Genomic DNA, 22,095 nt, shown 5'->3' on the forward strand with positions numbered 1-22,095 from the left:
AGCCTTTCTATATAGTGATACTGTTTTCTATGCGGCTTGGCAGGAGGAAAAGGTACTGAAGCTCCAGTCCTTCGTTCTGACTCACGATGTGGTCCTCAATCTCCTTCAACTCTGTTCTGAACCTGTCAATCAGCTCCTGGGCCCGCCCCTCAGTGAAGTGCTCCTCTGTGTATTGGCCCAAAGGAATCTGGGCAGGAGAAAAGGAGGAAAGAAAGAGAAACTGTGATGTGGCTGGTGTAACAACCAACCATTGAAAAGTCAACAGCGATGAAACAACTCATGAATACAACACGTGTTAAATATTCCCCAGCGGCAGCATGTGCAAGGCCAGTGGTAATTAGACGGAATCAACATAAAGTGTATCGCGGACACCACGTTTCCCTTACAAAATTTTTTATTCATCTCATCTTCATCCGCTTTTCCGGGGTCGGGTCGCGGGGGCAGCAGCTTTAGCAGGGGACCCCAAACTTCCCTTTCCTGGGCCACATTAACCAGCTCTAACTGGGGGATCCTGAGGCGTTCCCAGGCCAGTGTGGAGATCTAATCTCTCCACCTGGTCCTGGGTCTTCCCCGAGGCCTCCTCCCAGCTGGACGTGCCTGGAACACCTCCCTAGGGAGGGGCCCAGGGTTCATCCTTACTAGATACCCGAACCACCTCAACTGGCTCCTTTCAACACAAAGGAGCAGCGGCTCTACTCCGAGTTCCTCACGGATGCTGAACTTCTCATTCTCTCTCTAAGGGAGACTCCAGCCATCCTCCTGAGAAAACCCATTTCGGCCGCTTGTACCCGCGACCTGGTTCTTTGGGTCCTGACTCAGCTTTCATGACCACAGGTGAGGGTAGGAACGAAGATTGACCGGTAGATCCAGAGCTTTGCCTTCCTCAGCTCTCTTTTCGTCACAACGGTGCGGTAGAGCGACTGCAACACCGCCCCCGCTGCTCCGATTCTCCGGCCAAACTCACGCTCCATCGTCCCCTCACTCGTGAACATGATCCCGAGGTACTTGAACTCCTTCACCCGGGGTCAGGACTTTTATTAATAAATTCTTAAAATATTTCATGTTATTGGTGTAGCTAGATCAAAATGATTCTATTCCAAGAACACAAAACTTCTCGTTACATATCACTTTCTTACTAAATCACAAATGTTCTTGTTGATTCGCCAAACAAATAGTTCTGCTAAAAAACAACAATCCCTTTCCTTTTCATTCAGGCTTCTTCAAAACCGTGTTTTTCTTATTTGTATTCTAAATGTACTAGTTTATCATCTGCTGAGTCCCTTTACGATTTGCTTAACTGCTACATTTCAAATGACTCTTAAAGGTTCCGTATTGTAAAAAGTGAGTTTTATGTATCTTTTGATTATAAAGCAGGTTGAGCTCTTGTTTAAATACTGTAAAGTATCAACACACTCAGTCCACAGAGAAGCGTACACAGCCTTTATTCAGACTTTAAACGAGCCGTCAGGACTTCTGTACAGTTGTGATGTCACAACTATATAGGTAGAAAGTGCTGCTACAGTGATGTTACAGTCTTTCCCCGGCTGAAATGACGGCCAATCAGAGCAGACTGGGCTTTTCAGAAGGGGGTCTTAAAGAGACAGGCACTAAAACAGAGTCTTTCAGAGAGAGGGTGAATACAGGAATATTCAGACAGTATGAGAAAAATTAAGCATGTAACATGTTCTAGTGAGAACCCCAAATACAAGTATGAACCTGGCAATGAGCAGAATAAGAGACCTTTAAATAATCAAAATCATACTGCTGTTATTTCTACATAAACTCATAATGCGTAAGTGAAAACTGCCCCAGATTCAGACCCTCAGGGGCCCCAAAGCCCTGGGATTATTGTGTGTCTGGTTTGTGATCTTTAAATCACAATTACAATATAACTGTATACTGAAGAAATGGGTCCTATGAAGACAGAACAGTGTGTGTGGATTATCCAAAGTAACAGACACAGTCACACATAAAACCCTTCACCTCCGTTGTAGTGTTGTGGATTCAGAATGGGAAATCCATCTTAAAATGGACACAAGCCCAAAACTGTCCGCTTGAATAAACACCAGTAGAAGGAAGTGAGAAGACAAGTCATGTCATCTTTTGGGAGACTGAACCTTTTATCAGCAATGTCAGCTTACCTCAATTAGAATTTGTCCTAATTAAATGTATTATTTATTACAATGTAGACCAGACAGAGATGGACTCACTGCGTCTGGTTGTGCTCGCCCAAGATGCCATGTGATAGCCATCTGCACACAGGACTGGCTGACATCAGGGAGGGTGGCCATGATCATCTCCATGGTGACAGCATCCTTATCTGTTGGTGGGGGGTGTCTCATGGTGCAGGGGGTGTTGGGGACCCAGGCACACCAGTCAAACTGGGGAAAACCGTAGCAGAGAGAGAACGAGTTAAAGATGTTTGACTTTGGCGACTCCTCGAGGACGTTTTCAAAAAGACTGGCTGAATAATATTTCCCCCACACTTCACCAGGGCATCTCAAGGCTGACAACAGTTTCAGCAGGGCCGTATCCAGACTTTTTTTGACGGGTGGCCCAAGTTGGGCACCGACTAATGCAGGGATGGCATGAAATGCGCACACACATACACGTCAGAATGACATTATTTTAGAATATAATTGGGCTCATTGAGTCCGCAAGAGTCTCAGCTTTCCAATGAGACAATTTATGCAATTCAAGACGGTCTGTGGACCCCAGTATGCAGAACTATATATGTACTGTATGTTTGTTATGTATATATGTTTCAGGGGTTGTTTTTTTTTCTCTGTCTTATTTGCTAAACTAATTTTGTATACTTTTGTATTCTTTTTTTTTGACATGTCTTTCTGAAATAAAAAATGAATGAAAAAAAAATATATACCATTTTAGAATAGACCAAAATAACACATTTATACAGCATAAGAAAAAATGGCATAAAGTGGGCGTGTCTTTAAAGGGGAAACTCGTTAGTACTCAGAAACCGTTTTCATTCTGATCTGTCAGAGGTAAATGGACCCCATTGAAAACGGCCATTCCAGCTTTAAAAAAAATTAGGCTAACTTTGGAGCATTATTTAGCCCCCTTATTGATAAACTAGCATGGCATGGTTGGAACTAATGGACCCTTGGGTCGTCCAGTCTCTAATGATACCCATACTGTCACTCACACTTTAAGCTTGAGCCTGCTACAGGCTCCTGCAGGTCTCTTTCTGGGGTGGCACCTGGTGTGGTCAGTCAGATTTCAGAGAGGTCCCTGATTAGCAACAACATTAAACATCCCAGTAGGTAAGTGTGTAAGTGTTCAGCACCTGTCCGTTGTTAGTAGCAGCATGCTGGGCTGTAGTGGTGAAGATGGCCACTGACAGCAGGGTGGACAGCTCCTCTTTGCTGTTGAGCTTACTGGGCAGACCTGAACATACACCCACCATCAGGAAATAGAAGCACAAATAATGTTTCATTACCCTTTATATTTAATGATTGCTCTATTGTTTTTTTGGCTTAAAATCAAGTCTTAACGTTCTTTGTAAAATGTCTTGTTGAAAATTTGTTTTTAAGTCCAAGGGTCTTTTTCAGCACTTACATACATCAAATAAGCCATTGAGACAGGTTTTTTTTGTGTAACAACTATTAATGGAGAAATCTGGGAGAGTCGCTAACAGCCGGACGTGGCTAACACTGATTAGCTCGGGGCAGCACGGTGAAGGCATTCAAAGGTCTTTTTTAACCACTAATGCTGCTGAAAATAACAGCAAACCTCTGCAGCAGCATGAGAAGAGTCCCTACACAGAAAACAAAGCACCAATGGGCTCCTTCCTTTGGGATTGACTTTGGTAATCCACTTGGACTTTACTATGAGAGGAGCTGGTACAGGAGCCAGTAGGTAAGTCTTTAAAACTCTCTTAATAAACTCTGGGTTCACTAACTACGTTGTTGGTGCTTTGTTTTCTGTGTAAGGACTCTTCACATCATCCCTTTGACTGACATTGCTTTGGGGATAACGATGACCTGGACAAATGAGAACATCCACAGGCATCTTGCCGATGATTTATCAGGCCACATCTCATGTCTACTGTGGCTGATATGATTGTATAAGTGCCTACTACATTACTGTCACCTTTGTAAAATACATTTGGTAGTAGGGGAGACCAGTGGTGTAGCTCAATTATCTGGATCCCCCCTGCAGAGTCCAGCCATGAGGGCCCTCGCACAAACCAACATGGCCGACCACTCACTCTGCAGATTTAACCCAAAAATTCCACATTCCTTGACTGGCTGGCCAGCAGCACATTAAGTCTATGTGCCTACGTTACATTTACGTTTGCTGTAGATGAAACCATGAATATCTTTATGGAAATAAATGTCATAGGAGGGCTGTCTAATTAGTGTCCATATTCATTTGTGTTAAGCAACTGTGGGTTCATTAAACACAAAGGGCTTATTTCTACCAGTGCTAACCAATACAGATGCTTTTAAATAAGACCTTAAAACCTTCCTGTTCACCAAAGCATTTAGCTAAATGTCTTTTAGATGTTCTCCATTTAACCTTTTATTTATATATTGTTTCTATTAGAGATTGTTGAACGTAAAGTGCAATACAAATAAAATGTATTACTATTATTATTACGACTACTAATTCAGGTTCTTTTACTTTTTTTTTTTAGAAAGAGAAAGAATGCCTTTTGTTCATCCCACAAGGGGAAATTATTTTTTTCACTCTGTTATTATATTATTCACGTTACACACACATGCACAAACAGGACCTATATACATGCAATTAATGGAGAGATGTCAGAGTGAGGGGGCTGCCAATGGCTCAACGCCCCGAGCTGTTGGGGATTCGGTGCCTTGCTCAACTGCACCTCAGCAGTGCCCAGGAGATGAACTGGCACCTCTCCAGCCACCAGTCCACACTCCATTCATGGTCTACACAGGTACTCGAACCGGCAACCATGGACTGAGCTGCTGCTAGGCACGCAGAACTACAGGGTACAACGAGGGACAAACAGGTAGGCATCTACTGAAGCCCAAAGTCAAACACCAACACAATACACTACAGGCCGAGTGTGAGGGCACCCTAAAACAGGTGGGCACTGGGCGCAGTGTGGGGCTCCTACCAGTAGGGGGAGAGCAGGTAACACGGGACGGTTGTGACGCCTTAGATCGCTCCAATCAGAAACAAGCTACAGAGACATCACTTATCCTGGAGATGTATCATGCACACATTGCCTTGCTATAAAAAAAGAGCCACATCAGGATCTCACAGAGTAATCTATCAATAAAAAGCGTGTTTTTGACGTTAAAAGGTAACCTTTTTATCAATAAAATGTTTGGATACTGTCCTGATATAAAATGTCATAAAAATCAAACCATATATTTTTGGAATAACTGTTTTGTAAGATAGAAATAGAAATGTCTAACATCTACCAAAGTAACAGTTAAGCTAGGCCTCATGAGCTCAGAACATGGCTGATGGTCCTGGGAGGGTTGTTACACCCTGTCAATCCTGATGGAGGGATGGATGGATGGATGGAGGGATAGATAGATAGATTTGAAGATATTGAAATGTTATTGCTTAATGTAATGAGTAGAAGCTGCTGGTTAGTCACCTGTAATGTGTTTGATTGCATGATGTCAAATATCAGAAAGAGAAAGTTCAACTAGAGGATTTCAAAGTAAGCTTAAAGTAATCCAAAAGTATTTAGAATACATTCCAGAGGACATTTGAGGACATGTAATCAGTAATCTGTGGCTGGGTCCATTTTAAAAGTGACCTTCCCGACACTGTTCAGAACTGACCAAAGTTGGGGAGCTGTGTGAAACCCTCCTGTGTTATGTCTCTGATCCAGGCCTGGAGCTCCAGGTCCTCCTGTACATCCTGGTCTGACTGGTAGTACACGTTCACCATACCTGACACGAAACTGAAAGAAGAGGAACAAAGAAGAGTTAAGGTATAGTAGGACTTTTGACTCATAGTGAGAATTATGAATATGGGGCGCCCAGTGGCTTAATGGTTAGAGCAGGCGCCCCATATACGGAGGCTGAAAGTCCTCGACCCAACAGCCCAGGGTTCAACTCTGACCCGGGGCCCTTTGCTGCATGTCGTCCCCTCTGCCCCAGGCCCACCAGCTGTTCTGATAAATAAAAAACCATGAAAAGTGTAAAAAAAAGCCCATCTTAAAACAGAATCCTGAATACAAATGGCCCTGAACAGTGCCCTCAGATAACACAAGTCATTCCTTCAAATCAACAGCGTTCACTTTTGTGCAGGATTGGAACCCTTCGAAACTCAACTCAAGAAGAGTATATTAGTCAAAACAATGATCTCTCATCAGTAGGTTTACTTACTTATTGTTTATTGACAGGCTAGGAATGCAGTATCTAGATCTTGTCTTTTATTCTGATGCCCCCCCCCCCCCCCCCCCCCCCACACACACACACACACACACACACACACACAGAAAAAGAGGCGCTGAGGCGGTGTTATAGAGATGTTTGGTAAAACAGTGTCTGGCAAGTTTCAGCCTGAAGTTCAACAGCATCATGGAATCAACTCGCCCATAGACTAGGTGAGTTACACATTAGTGGTGGTTAAGGGGAGTTCCCCCCTTAGTCCCTTATAAGTGAATGATGACCCAATGAAATACAGCAACACACTGAGACTGGTATCACTCCTAAACCTGAGTGAACATGTATTCTTCATAGATCAACACACGTGGCTTTAATTAGGCCCTATGCTGTGCGGGCACAGTTCGGCTCCAACACACAGAACTTAACTTCTGGTCACTGAGGGTCTGACTCAGAACCGGACCCAACGTCTCCCTCCTCCCTCTCCCCGGAACACAGCTGGCCTCTCCTGCTCCACTCTCATCTGCAGACTGACTCTCTCCTCTCTGTCTCTCTCTATCCACCTGCTCCGGCGCTTCCTCTATCCCTTAACAGCAGCGCTGTCTGCATCTGCACCTGACGTTTTTCTTTTTTTTTTTAGTAATGGTTAGCACCCTGGAGGTGGGAGGGGCCCAAGGAGACCTTTGCAGAAAAAATAAAGGTTTCGGCCTCTCCCCACTCCAGGGCACTCCAGGGCACGGGTACGGGTGTGTCCCCCTTGACGGTGGGCCTGCGAGCATGAGCACTGTGTGTTATGTACCTGAGTATGGCCTCCCACAGCATCAGACTGTGTTCTCTGTAGAAGTAGTTTGGGAGCTGGGAAACTCCCCTGTCTGTGAAGTCGTTGTGCGGCTGGAGGGAGCGGTAGGTCAGAACCTTGTACTCCCTCTGAGAGAGAACCAACAGGCCGTCACCACCTGTAGACACAACCTACACACACACAGGAGCCAAAGATGAGCACCGGCAGACACTCCATCAGGTTGTTTAACACAGCCAGTGCGTTTGGGTTTCAAAGATCATAAATGTGGCTGTGATGAGATGGAGGGCCCAGTGACATTGACAGTCTCTGGCAGAATATATAGAGCCCACATCACATCAACATTTTAAAACGTACTGTTCCAGACAGTAACGCACCCTTTTGAAGATGCCATCAGGTGAGATGAGCTGAGTGCGCCCCCTACAGTTGATCTCTAGAGTGTAGCGCAGATGAGGGGCCAGAAGCTGCAGCAGGGAAACAAAGAAAACTGTTACCAGTGCCATATTGCCATAACTGTTATGTTGTTTCTTCCATCTGAGGAGCCATCATTGGATACCGATTGGAAACTGGGAGGCATCAAAAAATACTTTGCAGGTGATGAACCATCGTCTATCACGGCCTAAATCAGTCTTTGGTCTTCTTTCAATGGACAATTAGAGATTAGTAACCACTGACTAACCACCTTTAGCAATGTCATGTCATGGTTTGGGGATGGTTTCTGCAGCAGGAGTTGGGCCTCTTGTACAGCTACATGGCAGGGTGAATGTAAATGTTTATGTGAACCTCCTTCAGCAACATGAAACACCCCCACTGCAGTTGTCTCCAATCAGCTGCAATTTTCATGCAAGACAAAGCCCCCTGTCACACTGCAACCGATTAAGCAGTTACCAATAGAGAATCTCTGGAAAATCCTTAGCAACAAAGTAATGTCTAAAGGCCCCTACACATGATTTGCGGTAAAAACTCTGAGGCCGATTTCCCATGGAGGAGGCAGTAGCACCAAATGTAGCAGATTTGCTTCTCTGCTGCTGCGCTCAAGGTTCAAATCAGTTAAACTTTGACCTTGCTGCCGCTGACCTTTCAAAAGCGCAACCAATGAGGTAGAAGCTTAGAGTGTGACGTTTACGTTTCCTAGGCAACCAGCGAGCGACATGAAGCCGGTTAGAAAGATGGAGGAACTCCCGAACTAGTTAACGTTACATTAAAGTCGTATCACGATCTGGGAAGAAAACATAATGCTGGGAGGTTTATACGCAGTCACACCAGGTTTGTGAATAGGCAGGTGACGAGCGTTTTTTAACGGTTGTTTTAATATTAACGTTGATTTAGCCGTTTACTTGGTCTCTGCGCCCAACTCCAAACCCACTCCAGTTAGTGAACATTGTTAGAGAGTGAGTCAGAATGGACCCAGATGAAACCAGAGCAGTGTGAGAAACTAGTGATGTCCTGTGGCTGCAGATGTGCTGAAGTCATTCAAAGCTGTGGCCTCTACACTTCCTGTTCAATTTTCAATCCTAGAGAAGAGAACAGTGTTGATTGTGTCAGAAGAGAAGATTTCAACAGCTGTTCTCTCATTTAGATCACTGTTTTTTCACTAAATAAAGGTTTTTGTTGAAGTGCCTTGGTTATTTAATAAAACATGTTGGTACAGCAGTGGTATAGACACAGAGGATATTCTATCACATTCTCAACAGTAAAAGAATAACAGTATTTCAGAATAAATCAAGTATTTATAATTTGTTCTCTTATTTCCATCTCCAGTGTAGCATCTGAAGTTCATTAAACCAACATTGCGTAAAAACTAAGTGTGTATCGCTTTATAGCACTGCCACTGATTTTGCTGAAGCGGGATCATGTTTTCTGGTTTTCCCTCTGATGTCCTCCGGCCGCTCTGCTCGGTAGATTCTGACCAAGCGCATTTGGTGAGATACTACATCCCATTAACCCTATCATGTAAACTTGTTTTTATAAACTACAGTTCTGGATAACATGACTTACTTTATATATGGGGTGCACGGCAGGCAGCTGTCTCAGAGTCGCCACACAGAACACCTCAACCACCAGGTGAGTCCTGAGCAGGTGAGACAGCACCTGGAACACCTGGAACTCAGAGTGACGCACCCACATCTTAGCCAGTAGCCAGGCCAGGGGTGGGTCTCTGGGCAGGAATATGGGGTTGTCCCGGCCTGGAGTCTGTTCCAGCTGAGGACAGAACATGTGAAGTTCACATATTAGGTTTATTTCTACTGTGGTGCAGTACCTGCAACAAAGGATTTCTTTGATATACCATATTTTCAGCATCATTAATGTCAGTCATTTACAATCTATGTTTACATCCAGGTTTACATTCAGGGTTTCAAGCTATTTTCACAGATTTTCACAACATTATTTCAGGTTTACATTCAGTATTCATATGCTATTATTGAGTATTCTCATATTTTTATAAAAGGTTTTCAGATTTACCTTTAGTATTCTCAGAAATCATTTTAAATATATTTCTCAGGTTTACCCTCAGTAATGCCTGACTTTTACAAAAAGAAAATCAGATTTTATTCTCTGAGTTTTACATATTTTCTTAGACTTAGACTTAGACTTCTCTTTACTGATCCCTTTGGGATGAACTACCGCAAGAAAACTGAATTTCCAACAGCTTACAAGTATCAGATTACCAATAAACTCTTCGCTAAATAAATACAAAAAGTATTAAGAAAAAACAATAAACAGTAAAAAATAAACTCTTTAAATATACACGAGGTAGATGTAAGAATACAGGTCAAATAAAATTCACAGAAAGTTAAATCAGAGAAGTTAAATGTAGAGGAAATGTATAAGGTAAAATATGTTTGACTGTATATGACAGAAATGAGCAGTAAGATTAAATTATTGCACTTAAGTGGTGGATAAAGTTATTGAACAAAGAAAAGAAGATAAGTGGTTAGAGTAGATTATCAATTGCACAGTGAGTGGCTCCCACTCCTTCACTCCTGTCCTCTTTATTTCCTCCTGAGTGAGGAGTTGGAGAGTGTGACGGCCTTTTCTTTCAGATTTACATACAATATTTTCAAGTTCATCATTCAATATTCTCATATTTTCCGCATTCTCAGGATTCATTCACTAATCTCACACGTCCTTTTTTGGTTTTTCATTCAATATTCTCTGACTTTCAGTATTTAATATGTAATACTCCAATAATAGAAGAAAACATCCTAATTTGCAGGTACTAATCAAGTTCCAACTAATATAATGTGGGCCTGTGTGATTGTGTGCATGCAGGTGTGAAAGATATACCTGAATAGCAATAGGTATGAGTCCATCATCTGGGTGTTGGTACAGGAGAACGAGTGGGGCGGCGATGTATTGAGGTTTACCTCTGATTGTGTTGGTGGGGACTCCATCCATGATGGCGTAGTCTAACAGGTAGATATTCCCTGCCTAGGCAGGAGATAAGCAGAAAGCTTATGAGGACATTGAAGGAGCACAGAGTTTTGGGACATGAATAACATAATTCTACAGTTGTGGTGTTACATTAAAGCCTCTTTGGATCGTAGAAAGATGTAAAGCATTTCTCCACCTTGAGTTCTTTGCTCAGGTTGGTCCTGGGAGCCATGGAGCTCTGCACCATGCCTGGTACGACGGGGAAGTTCTCTGGCAGCTTCTTGCACCTCTGGATCATCCTTGGGTTGGAACCATTCATACACTGGTAGCCAAAGAACCAGTCCTCCTTCCAATGCTCCATACAGTACTCTGAGCCAGACACACACATTCTGGGTGAGTAATGAACCTGGAGGCTTCTGTCATTATAAGATAGATAAACTAGAAAATCAGGTGATTCAGCATGTCATTTTATCAAAGATAACTATTGAACAGTGTCTATATCTGTGAGTCATGTTACAGCTTTAAAGAGAGTAGTAATAGATAGACATTGTGTAACAGAGTCTTTTAAACCGAGGGGATTAACTAGTCTGACCTGTTTTACAGTCTCAAACGTCTAGGGGGTGAAAATATGGAACTGGTTTACTAAAGACCTTCATATCTGCTGTAAATGAACAGCTAACAAGCAAGATTAGAGCTTTAAATTACTTTAGGCCTTGAAAAGCAAAGGTATAGCCTAAAAGTCTTAGTATGCTTCAAACAAAGTAGGCTGTATGACGTGCCGTCTGACCCCGTCTAAAGCCAAAATGTTGGTCTACTCTGGCTTTCATGCAGGTCGTTTGACATTGATCTTGAATGGTTAGATGGCTAAGGTTAGGCATCTACTTTGAATGGTTAAGGTTAGTATTCGGTCCTCGAGAAGCGAGTCTCGCAAGAGTTTTCGCAAATCGAGATGGATTGATTCTCATGATTCTCATTGTCTCAGCATATCCATCTGGGAACTCTGGTTTGGAGATCTTCTGGGAAGGGTTGAAAATACTGGTTGCTGATTGGATAAACCATCTGTCTATCACCAACATACGGGCCAAATCAACCAATCAGATCAAGGAAGCGTGTGACGTGCTAACAGCGTGGAGGCAAAGCTCAGAAAGTAAACAACATGTGGGTTATGGATATTTTCTGTTTGTGTAACGTGAATTTGCGGATCAAAGGCCCAATTTCAGGTCCCGGTCCATAGTCAACAAAAGGATCCAGAGAAAAGAGAGTTAGTGAGCGGCTTGCTCCATAGCTGCTCATCTCATCCGTGAAAGCCTCCATGTTGTTTACACTGAACAGTAACTTCTGGTTTCCTGACTTAAATCCACCTCAAAACCAACACTGATTGGTTCGGTCGCTTGGGCAAACTTCTCCAAATTTTCTCTGCCATTACCAGACTGATCTGAGAGTGAAATACAGTGGATCTCAGAGATCAGGATGGTTTCACGAAGTTAGAACAAGAGTCTAGTTGCGTGTAATAGGAAAGTGTACAGCCTTTAGTTTGAAGTCACTTTTCCAATCAGATTTTTGGAGGAGAATGGAGTGTGTATTTACCCACCAGCTATGGGGCTTCGCAGCTTCCAAAAGATCCGTTTGAAATCATCCAGGTCACTCCAGGACTTCCCGAACCTGATGGCCAGCTTCTTCAGAGATAACTCCAGTAAGCTGATGAGAAGAAAGGGTACCAATGTCAGTTTTAAACCCTTACACCGAGGACATTTCTGCATTTAGAGGACTTTGATGCCGGTCCTCACTGCTTCAAAAGATTTGGGGTTAGGGTAAGGCCTAGTCCACACGAGTACAGGTATTTTGGAAAACAAACAACTCGACACCACTGGTGTGATAAAAAAAATATCTCTGTCCACATGAAATCGCAAAATCTGCGTCAAACTATTCATGCACATGCCGAAGCAGTAGGAGGTGATGGCATTCCTAACAGGAAGGTCATTTTTGCCAATCATAAGGCTGGAAACATGAATACCAGAAACACAACAATGGTGAACGGAGGCCGGGCAGCTTCCTTTGTGTGGACTGACAGTGAGACACACACAGAGTGCTGAGAAGTTTCTGAACAGCACCAGTATTTTGGCTCAGTCTTCCATTACAGCACCTCCGTCAGCTGGTCACGTCTAGAGTGCTCCACACGTCTCCATGGATACAACTTACTGTTTACCGTCGCACAGTTTGACGTCAAACAAGGTTGAATAGAAATTCCTTGGTTTTCCCGTCCACACAACTGCTGAAACCGGAGCCCACAACTGCGGTTACGTGTGGATGAAAGGACGAACCGTGCAGAGAAACACACGGTTTCAGAAATACATGCGTTCGTGTGGACGGCCCCTAAGGGGTAGGGGGTGAGGTTAGGCAGGATTAGGGTTAGACTACTCTCTACAACGGGACAAGATCTGGGTAGTGAAGTGGTCTGGTTTCTGTTTGTAGTCTCAGTAGTATTTGCCAATCACGTTTGAGCATGCTTTGGTTGCATGCAGGTAAACAGTCTGTATGGAGAGCAAACGAGGAGGAACACATTGGCTGCCATGCAATCACGGAAACCATCCGCTATTGTCAGACAAAGATTTAGCTTTTCAGCCATTCATAAGCCATTCCATTGGAGATATCTGTTTATAGAGACATAATCTCCCAACTCCAACCTCAAGTTTCTAATCAGACCGTAAACAATGGCTACCGCTCAGAACAGGAAGTCTTGGCCAGATGTATGCTGGTACACCGGGAAGCCCGAAATATCAGTCGTTGCCCCCAGAGGTTAATTTGTCGTCACACAGATAGCCGAGGGGTACTAGATTGTGACAGGGAGGGTGACATTTTTTAGGATGACCAATTTTCTGTCGGTGACATAGTTACAGTAAGTCAATGACTTGTTTTAAGACATAATGTGTTCCTAACCCTAACCAAGTGTTTTGTCGCCTAAACTTGAGTAGTTCCCTTTCACAGTGTTAAATAGAACAGCCACTCGTTAGGGTGAGTTCAAGTCCTCAAAAGTATAGAAAGACAAACCTGTGTGTGTGTGTGTGTGTGTGTGTGTGTGTGTGTGTGTGTGTGTGTGTGTGTGTGTGTGTGTGTGTGTGTTTGTGTGCGCAACCTACGCATAGTGTAATGAATGTTCAAAGTCGCTCCTCTTGTCATCATCAAAGCGGACGTCTTGGGGTAAATCTGCTTCTGTTTTAGCATCGATACACCTGGGGATCCCTGGAGCCCACGTTACCCACCTGAAACACACAATATGACACAAATAAAAGCATAAAACTTTTTAGCACATCCAGTCTGGAAAATGAAACTGTATCTTTGTGTTGCTATGTGTGTGTGTGTGTGTGTGTGTGTGTGTGTGTGTGTGTGTGTGTGTGTGTGTGTGTGTTTGTGTGTGTGTGTGTGTGTCGGACCTGTAAGTCGTCTTTCTCTCCTGCAGCTCAGTCTTCCTGTGTGCCAGCAGCTGAGCTGAGGAGTCATCCTTCAGTGTCTTCGCTACAAAGGCAGGAACAGGTGAGAGACAGGAAAGTGCACCGTTAGTAACAGTTCAGACAGGGGCTCATGACCACTGCCCATAAGGTTTAGGGAGGGTGGGTGCAGAGAGGAGGGGTAGAGGTGGATGGCCATGCCGACACAGGGGTCATCCCTATATTCCCTAAGGCTCTGCCTCAGTGGATTTAATTCAGCATTTTGTTGGGTTAGGGGTCAGGGTTAGGGTCAGGGTTAGGTGGTGGTGCTAGGGTCTACATAAGTTTATTTGCTGGGGAATTGGGCACTGATTGTGGAAAAAAACAACAGAAAAGCGGGGAACATTAGACCCTTTTCTTAACAAAGGGTTCGATGTTCCCCGGTCACATACAAAGCGGGGAACCCCACATATTGAGGATGTTGTAGCTGTTTAAGGGAAACACCATAGACTGTGTAAAACAGATAGACATGGCTACAGTGACGTCATCCACTGGTTTATGGACTACCGTTTTGAAGCCTCAAGTTTGGCATTTTGGCTGTTGCCATCGTGACCATATTTGAAAGGGGAGGGCGGAGCTGAGTCATTTAAACAGCACTGGCTTCACACTAAGCTAAGCGCTAAAAAGGGATAAAGCAAGTCATCCAGCAAATTATTGCAGACTGGTGGGTGGGGTGCTCCCTGGTTGAAAATCTGAAGGTTCCCTTAAGTCTCCATCCAACACTAGCGCTAGCAAGCTAACATGAGAATGAATGCAGGTTGAAGGCACTTCCATACTGGCCTCACTCTTCAGACCTGGAAGCTACATCCATCTCTATTATACAGTCTATGGGAAACACACAAGTCTTCCTCTCTATGCTGGTGGCCATAGAGGAAATATCAGCAGAACCGGAATTTGTGTCACTGAGGTAGAAAGCAGGCATAGCAGCCTGAGCGTTGCAGCCTTTTTGATAAAGATTTAGGCCACATTTACATGTGATCTATATCTACATAATGACATACAAACAACAGTCCTCTGCGTTTCCGCCTGGTATTAATAAGCATTATCTCTGTTCTGCCAGGGATCTCAATAGGCAAACTAGTTAGGAAGGGTTGGCGGACCAGGTTAAAGTGTAATTCCCGCATAAAATCATCCCATGGTCTTTTTCGGCACTTACCTACATCAAATAAGCCATCGAGACCGTTTTTTTCCCCGTGTATAACCTATCAACCTAGAAATCCAGTACAATGGCTAACAGCGGGACATGGCTAACAGTGATTAGCTCGGGCAGTACAGTGAGGGCTTTTTAAACCTCTAATACTGCTCAAAATAACAGCAAACCTCAGCAGTAGCATGTGTGAGAAATCAATTTTACATAGTGGGTTTTTATGAGTTTAAGGTGTGTAAATCCTTGGTTTCTGTATGTTGACTAGCATAACAATATACTTGCATTCAGGCTCTGGGTGAATGCTGGGGGGATTGTGGAGAGGGGCCTCACTGGGGTTGCAGATGGTGACACTTGGTGGTCGTAAAGCATTGATAACATCTACTGGGGTCATGAACATTGGGTGATGTGTTTGTTGCTATTGTTATTTTAATGTTCTTGTGTTTGTAAGGTGCTTTGACGTGACTGTATATATGCTGAAACTATTTGGAAAAAGGCAGAGAACATTTTCGACCGCGTTGCTTGTAGCGTCTCTCCTGTAATGCATGCAGCTCAGTAAAGACATGATTTGAGAAACACTGAGGACTCCAGAGGATTTCTTTGACAATTGAGAAGAGTCCCTACACAGAAAATGAAGCACCAACAACATAGTTAGTGAACCCAGAGTTTATTAAAAGAGTGTTTTAAAGACGTACCTACTGGCTCCTGTACCAGCTCCTCTCATAGTAAAGTCCATTACCAAATGCAATCCAAAGGGAACGAGGAGGAGTGGTTGAAAAAGCGCCCTTCACCGTACTGTTAGCATCTCTCCCGGATCCATTCATTATTTATACAAGAAAAAACTGTCTCGATGGTTTATTTGATTTATGTAAGTGCAGAAAAAGACCATGGGATGATTTTACTCCTGAATTACACTTTCCGGGAAGCGATGCCACTGACAGATGTCTCATTACAGAGGTAATGGAAAAAGTGCTTTTGTGTGTTTTAGTTGCATTGCATGGAAGTTTATTGATATTGCACGTTGCACTTTGTGTCAGGGTTCAATTCAATTTCAATTCAATTCAATTTTATTTTCAGTGCCAAATCCTAACAAAAGTGATCTCAGGACACTTTACAGAGTAGGTAAAGACCACACTCTATGACTTATTTATGATTTACATAGACCCAACAATTCCCCCGTAGAGTACGGTGGCAACGAAAACCTTCACTATAACAGACAGGAACGAACAGACCCAGCTCTGTGGAGGACGGACATCTGTCTGCACCGGTTGGGGAGGAAGAAAAGGAGAGAGAAAGAGAGAAAAGACACACAGATGGACAGAGAGAGACAAAGACAGAGACACTTCCAGAGATGCAAGCAACCAAAGCGTAACAGTAACTATAATAATATCTAAAGCAATGTGAATATCACTTATATGTTATGGCAGTTAATACAGCAGAACAGTAGAAACAAGCACAGCTAAGATGATAGAATATGACAATGACAGCAAAGGTTAGTGTGTAGCTTTAGATAACAGGAAGAGGTTTAGTCAAGTGACATCTTGACAGATTTTTGTAAGAATGTGGTCACGCTGAAGAGATTGCAGTTACACATGGCTGAGATCCAAAAACACAGTGAGACCAAGCCATCAGCGCCATCTCACCCTAAACCTACACAAGCAGATACTGACATCGGACATTACAGAACTCAGTCCCAACCTCGTTCCAAGACTAGGATCAGTAACAGTTTTACCTGTTGAAACCTAGGGGTGGGATTAGACCAGAACTTTTATGAGCCATGGTTGAATCGATGTTGAATAGGTTGTGCATTAGCCATATGCTAAACAATTGCATCTTCAGAACCTAGAAGATGTTTACTTTCAAACGAAGCCTCATACATGTGTTTTGACTGTACAGATCTTCTGTTAAAGGCGTTCAAGAAAATGGGACCTACCCCTACCACAACAGGTTCATGCTACGTTAATTAGCGCTCAGCCTTTGCAATAGTCCATCCCCTCCCGCACAGGTTGGTTCAGTTGGACAAAAGTTTATAAAGCAGTTGAAAGAATTATCAGGAAATGATCACAACATGATTTGCATATCACTGTTCGGATTTTTGTAATTCTTAGCCCTCCATAAAGGCTTGACAGGAAGCACATTGAGGCTATAACTCCTGCTTTGTCTTCTTTTAGTTTTATTGCAAAATGACCACAGGTGACACAGGTCATAAACCAATGGGCCGTGTGCTTCTGAAAAAACCCGGACGCAACTACCGTGATCAATAACACTCAATGTCACACAGACTTTTCAAAATAAAATGCCGAGGTACAAAACTACAAATAATGGTTAAATAATGAAAGTCCTCTCTTGTCCAGCGTTGACAAACTTCTGGCAAACCTACTTCAGTACCACGTCTAAGGGCACACTCACACTGTCCATCCATACCGTGCCCAAGCACGTTTCCCCGCTAAAGTCTAGTTCATTTGACCAATGTGAGTGCAACCCTACCGCGCATAGCTGCGGCACGGTTGCCGTCCACCGACTGTTTGGGAGATGTGGGATATGGTAAAGCACATTTGCACATGTAAGAGCACGAGCGTGCGCACGTGTACGAGCACGAGGCCTACGGCGGCTCTGACGTCATTTCCTGTGCGCCTGTTGGGACATAGAAAAAAGAAGGAGGGTCCATGCGCGGACATTTAAAACAATGGCGGCGAAAGATTCACGTTGGTGTGATGCGGAGGTGGAGTGTTTACTGCAGATTTGGTCGATGAAAAGATTCAAAGACAGTCGACAAGACGCACAAAAACTCTGAGGTCTATGGAAAGATTTGTAAACAAAGAGACGCATCACGATGACGTCATCAATGCGTGTGACGTGTTACGGCGTGATGACGTATAGGCAGCAAGAAGCATTCTCAGAGGCCCAGGTAGTGTGAGTACAAACGGGCCTGGAGGGGGGGACAAGTACCCTAAAGCACGGGGCACGGTACAGATGGACAGTGTGAAGGCGCCCTAAGGTATTCTCAAGGACTATTCACACTTCGCCACATATTGGCATTTTTGGTCTTCCGGGTGAGCATACCCATTATTCTACTAAAGAATTGAGAGTAATAGCCTTTACCTCCCTGATTGCCAGGCGCCACCTCCTTCTCAACTGGAAATCCACAAGAGCTCCTTCAGGCACGCAATGGATTAAAGAGGCTATGTCCTTTTTAAAAGTAGAGAAAATTAGATATTCGAGACGGGGGAGCTTGCACAAATTCTACGATTAATGGCAACCGTTTATGGACTTCTTTGCGACACTGTAATCCCCCCACACACACTCCCACCTCTTTCCACTTTTTAAAATTTTTTATTATTATTGCTATTATTCTATATATTTTTTATTAGTATTATTCATCTTCTCTAGTGTGTTATGTGGCCAGTTCAATCATATTTCATGTCTATATACATTTTCTCACCGTGGGTCCATTTTTAATTCAGCTTTATTCTTTGTAATCGTTGTTTGTTTCTAGAAATGTAAATCTGATTCAAGGGTGTATACAAATATGTCTAATGCCGAAGCCAATGTGTCCTGAAGTGCCTCTGTACTCCTGTGTACACTCCAATAAAGAACATGAAAAGAAAAAGAAAAGAAAAAAGAAAGAAATAATGAAAGTCCCGACAACCACTGTGCCAACACAAAAACAGAACCCAAAGCTTGATGATTGGCTATCAAGAGAAATTTGAAAAGCACCCTTCATCCCGTTGCAACATAAGAGCAACCCCTTAGGATAACGTGTCTGTTTGGCGTTGGCTTCCGTACGTCTTTCCTACCTGTTCCCTCTCTTATCTCCACCTTGATGTCTCCTATAAGCCAGCGATAACAAGGGAAAGTCAGCACTTTGTCTCCACCCGGCGGCTCCACTGTGACGTAGCGACAGAACCAGTTATCTTCCACCCAGTACCTCTGTTTCTCCAGTCTGACCAGTAGCAGGGGGCCTAGATGTGAGGGACTGGTCACCTTGTACTGATCCACCTGACACAGATGGAGGGGTGGAGAAGGAGAAAAAAAAAAATCAAAGCCTACCTGCGATCACTGTATAAACGTGATCACATGACCATCAAACACACACTCACCGCTCCTCGACAGAAGTCCAGTCCAGGGTTGTCCAGCTGGGTGCGCTCACTCTCTCCTCTCTCCCCCACCAGAGTCACAAAGATGTAGTTGTTGGTGCCTGAATACGCGGATGTGCCAGTTGCTACTGTTACATTGTAGATTTCCATCTAAGGACAAACACACACACACACACACACACACACACACACACACACACACACACACACACACACACACACACACACACACACACACACACACACACACACACACACACACACACACACACACACAGCACGATGATAACCAAGAGTTTTATTGAAAACATGCGGCCACTACAGATGGACTGAAGCTGTCGATAGGTGTCCACTCATCAGCACTGACGACCCTCCATCAGATCACCATTGTAATATTCTGTTATATAATGTTCCAGATGTCAAACAGTTTGTGTTGGTCTTGTTTCAACATGACAACGCCCCTGTGCACAAAGCCAGCTCCATAAGGAAGTGGTTTTCTCTGTTTCATGTGGAAGAACTTGACCGGTCTGCAGTCCTCCAACACCATCCAACTGCCTTGGGACGAACAAGCACCAGCTATAGGAGCCAGACCTGATCACCAAGTGTGTGACAAAGCTGGTTATAAACTGAACTGGGTCTGTAACTCTGGGTTTATCAGATCATCATGTCAACGTGCAGCCTTGGTAGTTAGATAAGATGATCATGTTGATACCTCTGAGGAAGCCCACATAGGTCTAAAGGAACTTTTGAGTTTCGATGAGACTAATCTTAATAAACCCCTCATACACTTATAGTTTTTACAGTCTCAACTATTGCATAATATAAACATTCACATTGTCCAGTTTGTCATAGGAATCAAACTCTATAAAACTATATACTATATAAAGTGTAGCTGTCCCAAATTCTTTGAGGGCACTGACGTGCTGAGATGAGTATCATTTCCTGGTGATGATTTGAATATCAGTGTAGATGTAAGCAAATGTTGAAACCGCACATGCAAATGAGCTGAGGAGACAACACACTCATGAGATGGGTTTCTCATGTCAAGTGTGTTCTGCACTTCAACAGGATGATACACTTTTGCAGAGTACGCGTATAATCCGAGTAATACGTCAATATCTGTGCTCGGATTGAATGAAAATCCTCATTAGGGACTGTGTCTGCATCTGTGATATGTTTGTCACAGCGCCGCTCTGCTGCTGTGTCCCCCTCCGCCACACACACACACACACACACACACACACACACACACACACACACACACACACACACACACACACACACACACACACACACACACACACACACACACACACACACACACACACACACACACACACACACACACACACACACACACACACACACACGTACACACACACACCTGCTTACTCACACAGTCACTCAGACTCGTGGGTCTTTTCCTTTAACTTTTAAGTTTCTCCAGCTTCAGGTTTTGTTTGAACAGCAGAGTTCTGTAAACGTGGGTTTATTCTGACCTGCTGCTTGGTAGAATGGGACTCACGTCTCTGCCTGTGGAGATTTGTTTTCTTTTTCTTTTTTAACCGAGTGTCTGACACTTTCTTACTGTATTCCATAAAACAAAATTAAAAATTACACTGATCATCAAAACTGAAAAGTTGAAAAAAGAAAGTTATGTTGACTATGAAAACTCTTGTTCATCACATTCATGTGTTGTCTTCATTGTAAACTTGTGTGAATAGTTTGTTTGCTGTCGTGATCGAAACCTTTGATCTGAAGCTCAATGCTGATGCTGTCCAGGAAATAGTTTTCTAATCAGAAAATAAAAACAACTATTTCTGATCAACCATATCAATTACATGCTTAAAATAACACACTGGTTAAAGCCCTGGACATTTCAAGACAACTCGACCCTCTTCTAAATGAAACCCCACCCACTTCCTGGTTAGGCCCCACCCACTCCGAGTGGGGCTACGGATCATTCATATGGTAAACTGATACAGTTATAGACACAGATAATGCTGCACTCACTCATCCCTATGAATTATTATTGTTCTCTTTTATACATTATGTACAACTTTATTTGGGAATATGCACCATATGAGCACAACATAAACAAATCAGATTTCATCACAAGGTCCTTTTACAACAGAGCCACATCATTGGCTAAAAATGTAGAACTTGCCTCAGTTGATATTCTACTTAAATTGTGCAATTTCCACATCAGATATGCAATAAATGATGTGATCCAAACCAACTGACACAGTGAATTTGGGGTATTTTGAGCCTCTGGAAGTCTGGGACCCTGGAGTAGTTGCTTGCATTATTATACATCAAAAAGCAATCAAATACACACTGTCCTAATGTTGACTGTCATTTATTTTAGATTTGTGTTGTTAGTTTTTGTGTCAAGCTTAAAATGAAATACCAGCGTAAAATCATTCCAGGATCTTTTTCTGCAAATACCCTCATCAAATAAGCCACTGAGACATTTTTTTTGGTGTAGCAACTATTAACTGACATATCCTGGACAGTCGCTAACAGCCGAATGTGGCTAACAATGATTAGCTTGGGGCAGTATGGCGAAGGCATTCAAAGGTCTTTTTAACCACTAATACTGCTGAAAATAACAGCAAACCTCTGCAGCAGCATGAGAAGAGTCCCTACAAAGAAAACAAAGCACCAATGGGCTCCTTCCTTTGGGATTGACTTTGGTAATCCACTTGAATGGACTTTACTATGAGAGGAGCTGGTACAGGGGCCAGTAGGTAAGTCTTTAAAACACTCTTTTAATAAACTCTGGGTTCATTAACTACGTTGTTGGTGCTTTGTTTTTACTGTAGTTTTAATGCCTTCACCGGGCTACCTCAAG

The 22,095-nt window shown here is 43.3% G+C and overlaps 1 protein-coding gene across 2 annotated transcripts in view; it reads right to left on the minus strand.

The window, feature by feature from the left end:
* Position 1: 1 nt before the first annotated feature.
* Positions 2-22,095, minus strand: part of alox12 (arachidonate 12-lipoxygenase) — a 25,245-nt gene continuing 3,151 nt past the window's right edge. The window contains exons 1-15 of one of the 2 annotated variants that reach the window (XM_083936758.1): positions 19,492-19,574; positions 19,245-19,391; positions 18,942-19,143; positions 13,947-14,028; positions 13,653-13,775; positions 12,107-12,213; positions 10,712-10,884; positions 10,429-10,572; positions 9,139-9,342; positions 7,518-7,604; positions 7,144-7,313; positions 5,796-5,917; positions 3,308-3,408; positions 2,211-2,381; positions 2-187 (exon numbers count right to left, since the gene is read on the minus strand). In XM_083936758.1, the coding sequence (XP_083792884.1) occupies positions 8-187; positions 2,211-2,381; positions 3,308-3,408; positions 5,796-5,917; positions 7,144-7,313; positions 7,518-7,604; positions 9,139-9,342; positions 10,429-10,572; positions 10,712-10,884; positions 12,107-12,213; positions 13,653-13,775; positions 13,947-14,028; positions 18,942-19,143; positions 19,245-19,391 (2,013 nt within the window). In that variant the 5' untranslated portion in view covers positions 19,492-19,574 and the 3' untranslated portion in view covers positions 2-7. Of the gene's footprint in view, positions 188-2,210; positions 2,382-3,307; positions 3,409-5,795; positions 5,918-7,143; positions 7,314-7,517; positions 7,605-9,138; positions 9,343-10,428; positions 10,573-10,711; positions 10,885-12,106; positions 12,214-13,652; positions 13,776-13,946; positions 14,029-18,941; positions 19,144-19,244; positions 19,392-19,491; positions 19,575-22,095 lie in introns of those variants that run through there. The other variant, XM_083936757.1, reaches the window with a different exon arrangement.

Source organism: Echiichthys vipera (genome assembly GCF_963691815.1).
Source record: "Echiichthys vipera genome assembly, chromosome: 22".
Taxonomy (NCBI): domain Eukaryota; kingdom Metazoa; phylum Chordata; class Actinopteri; order Perciformes; family Trachinidae; genus Echiichthys; species Echiichthys vipera.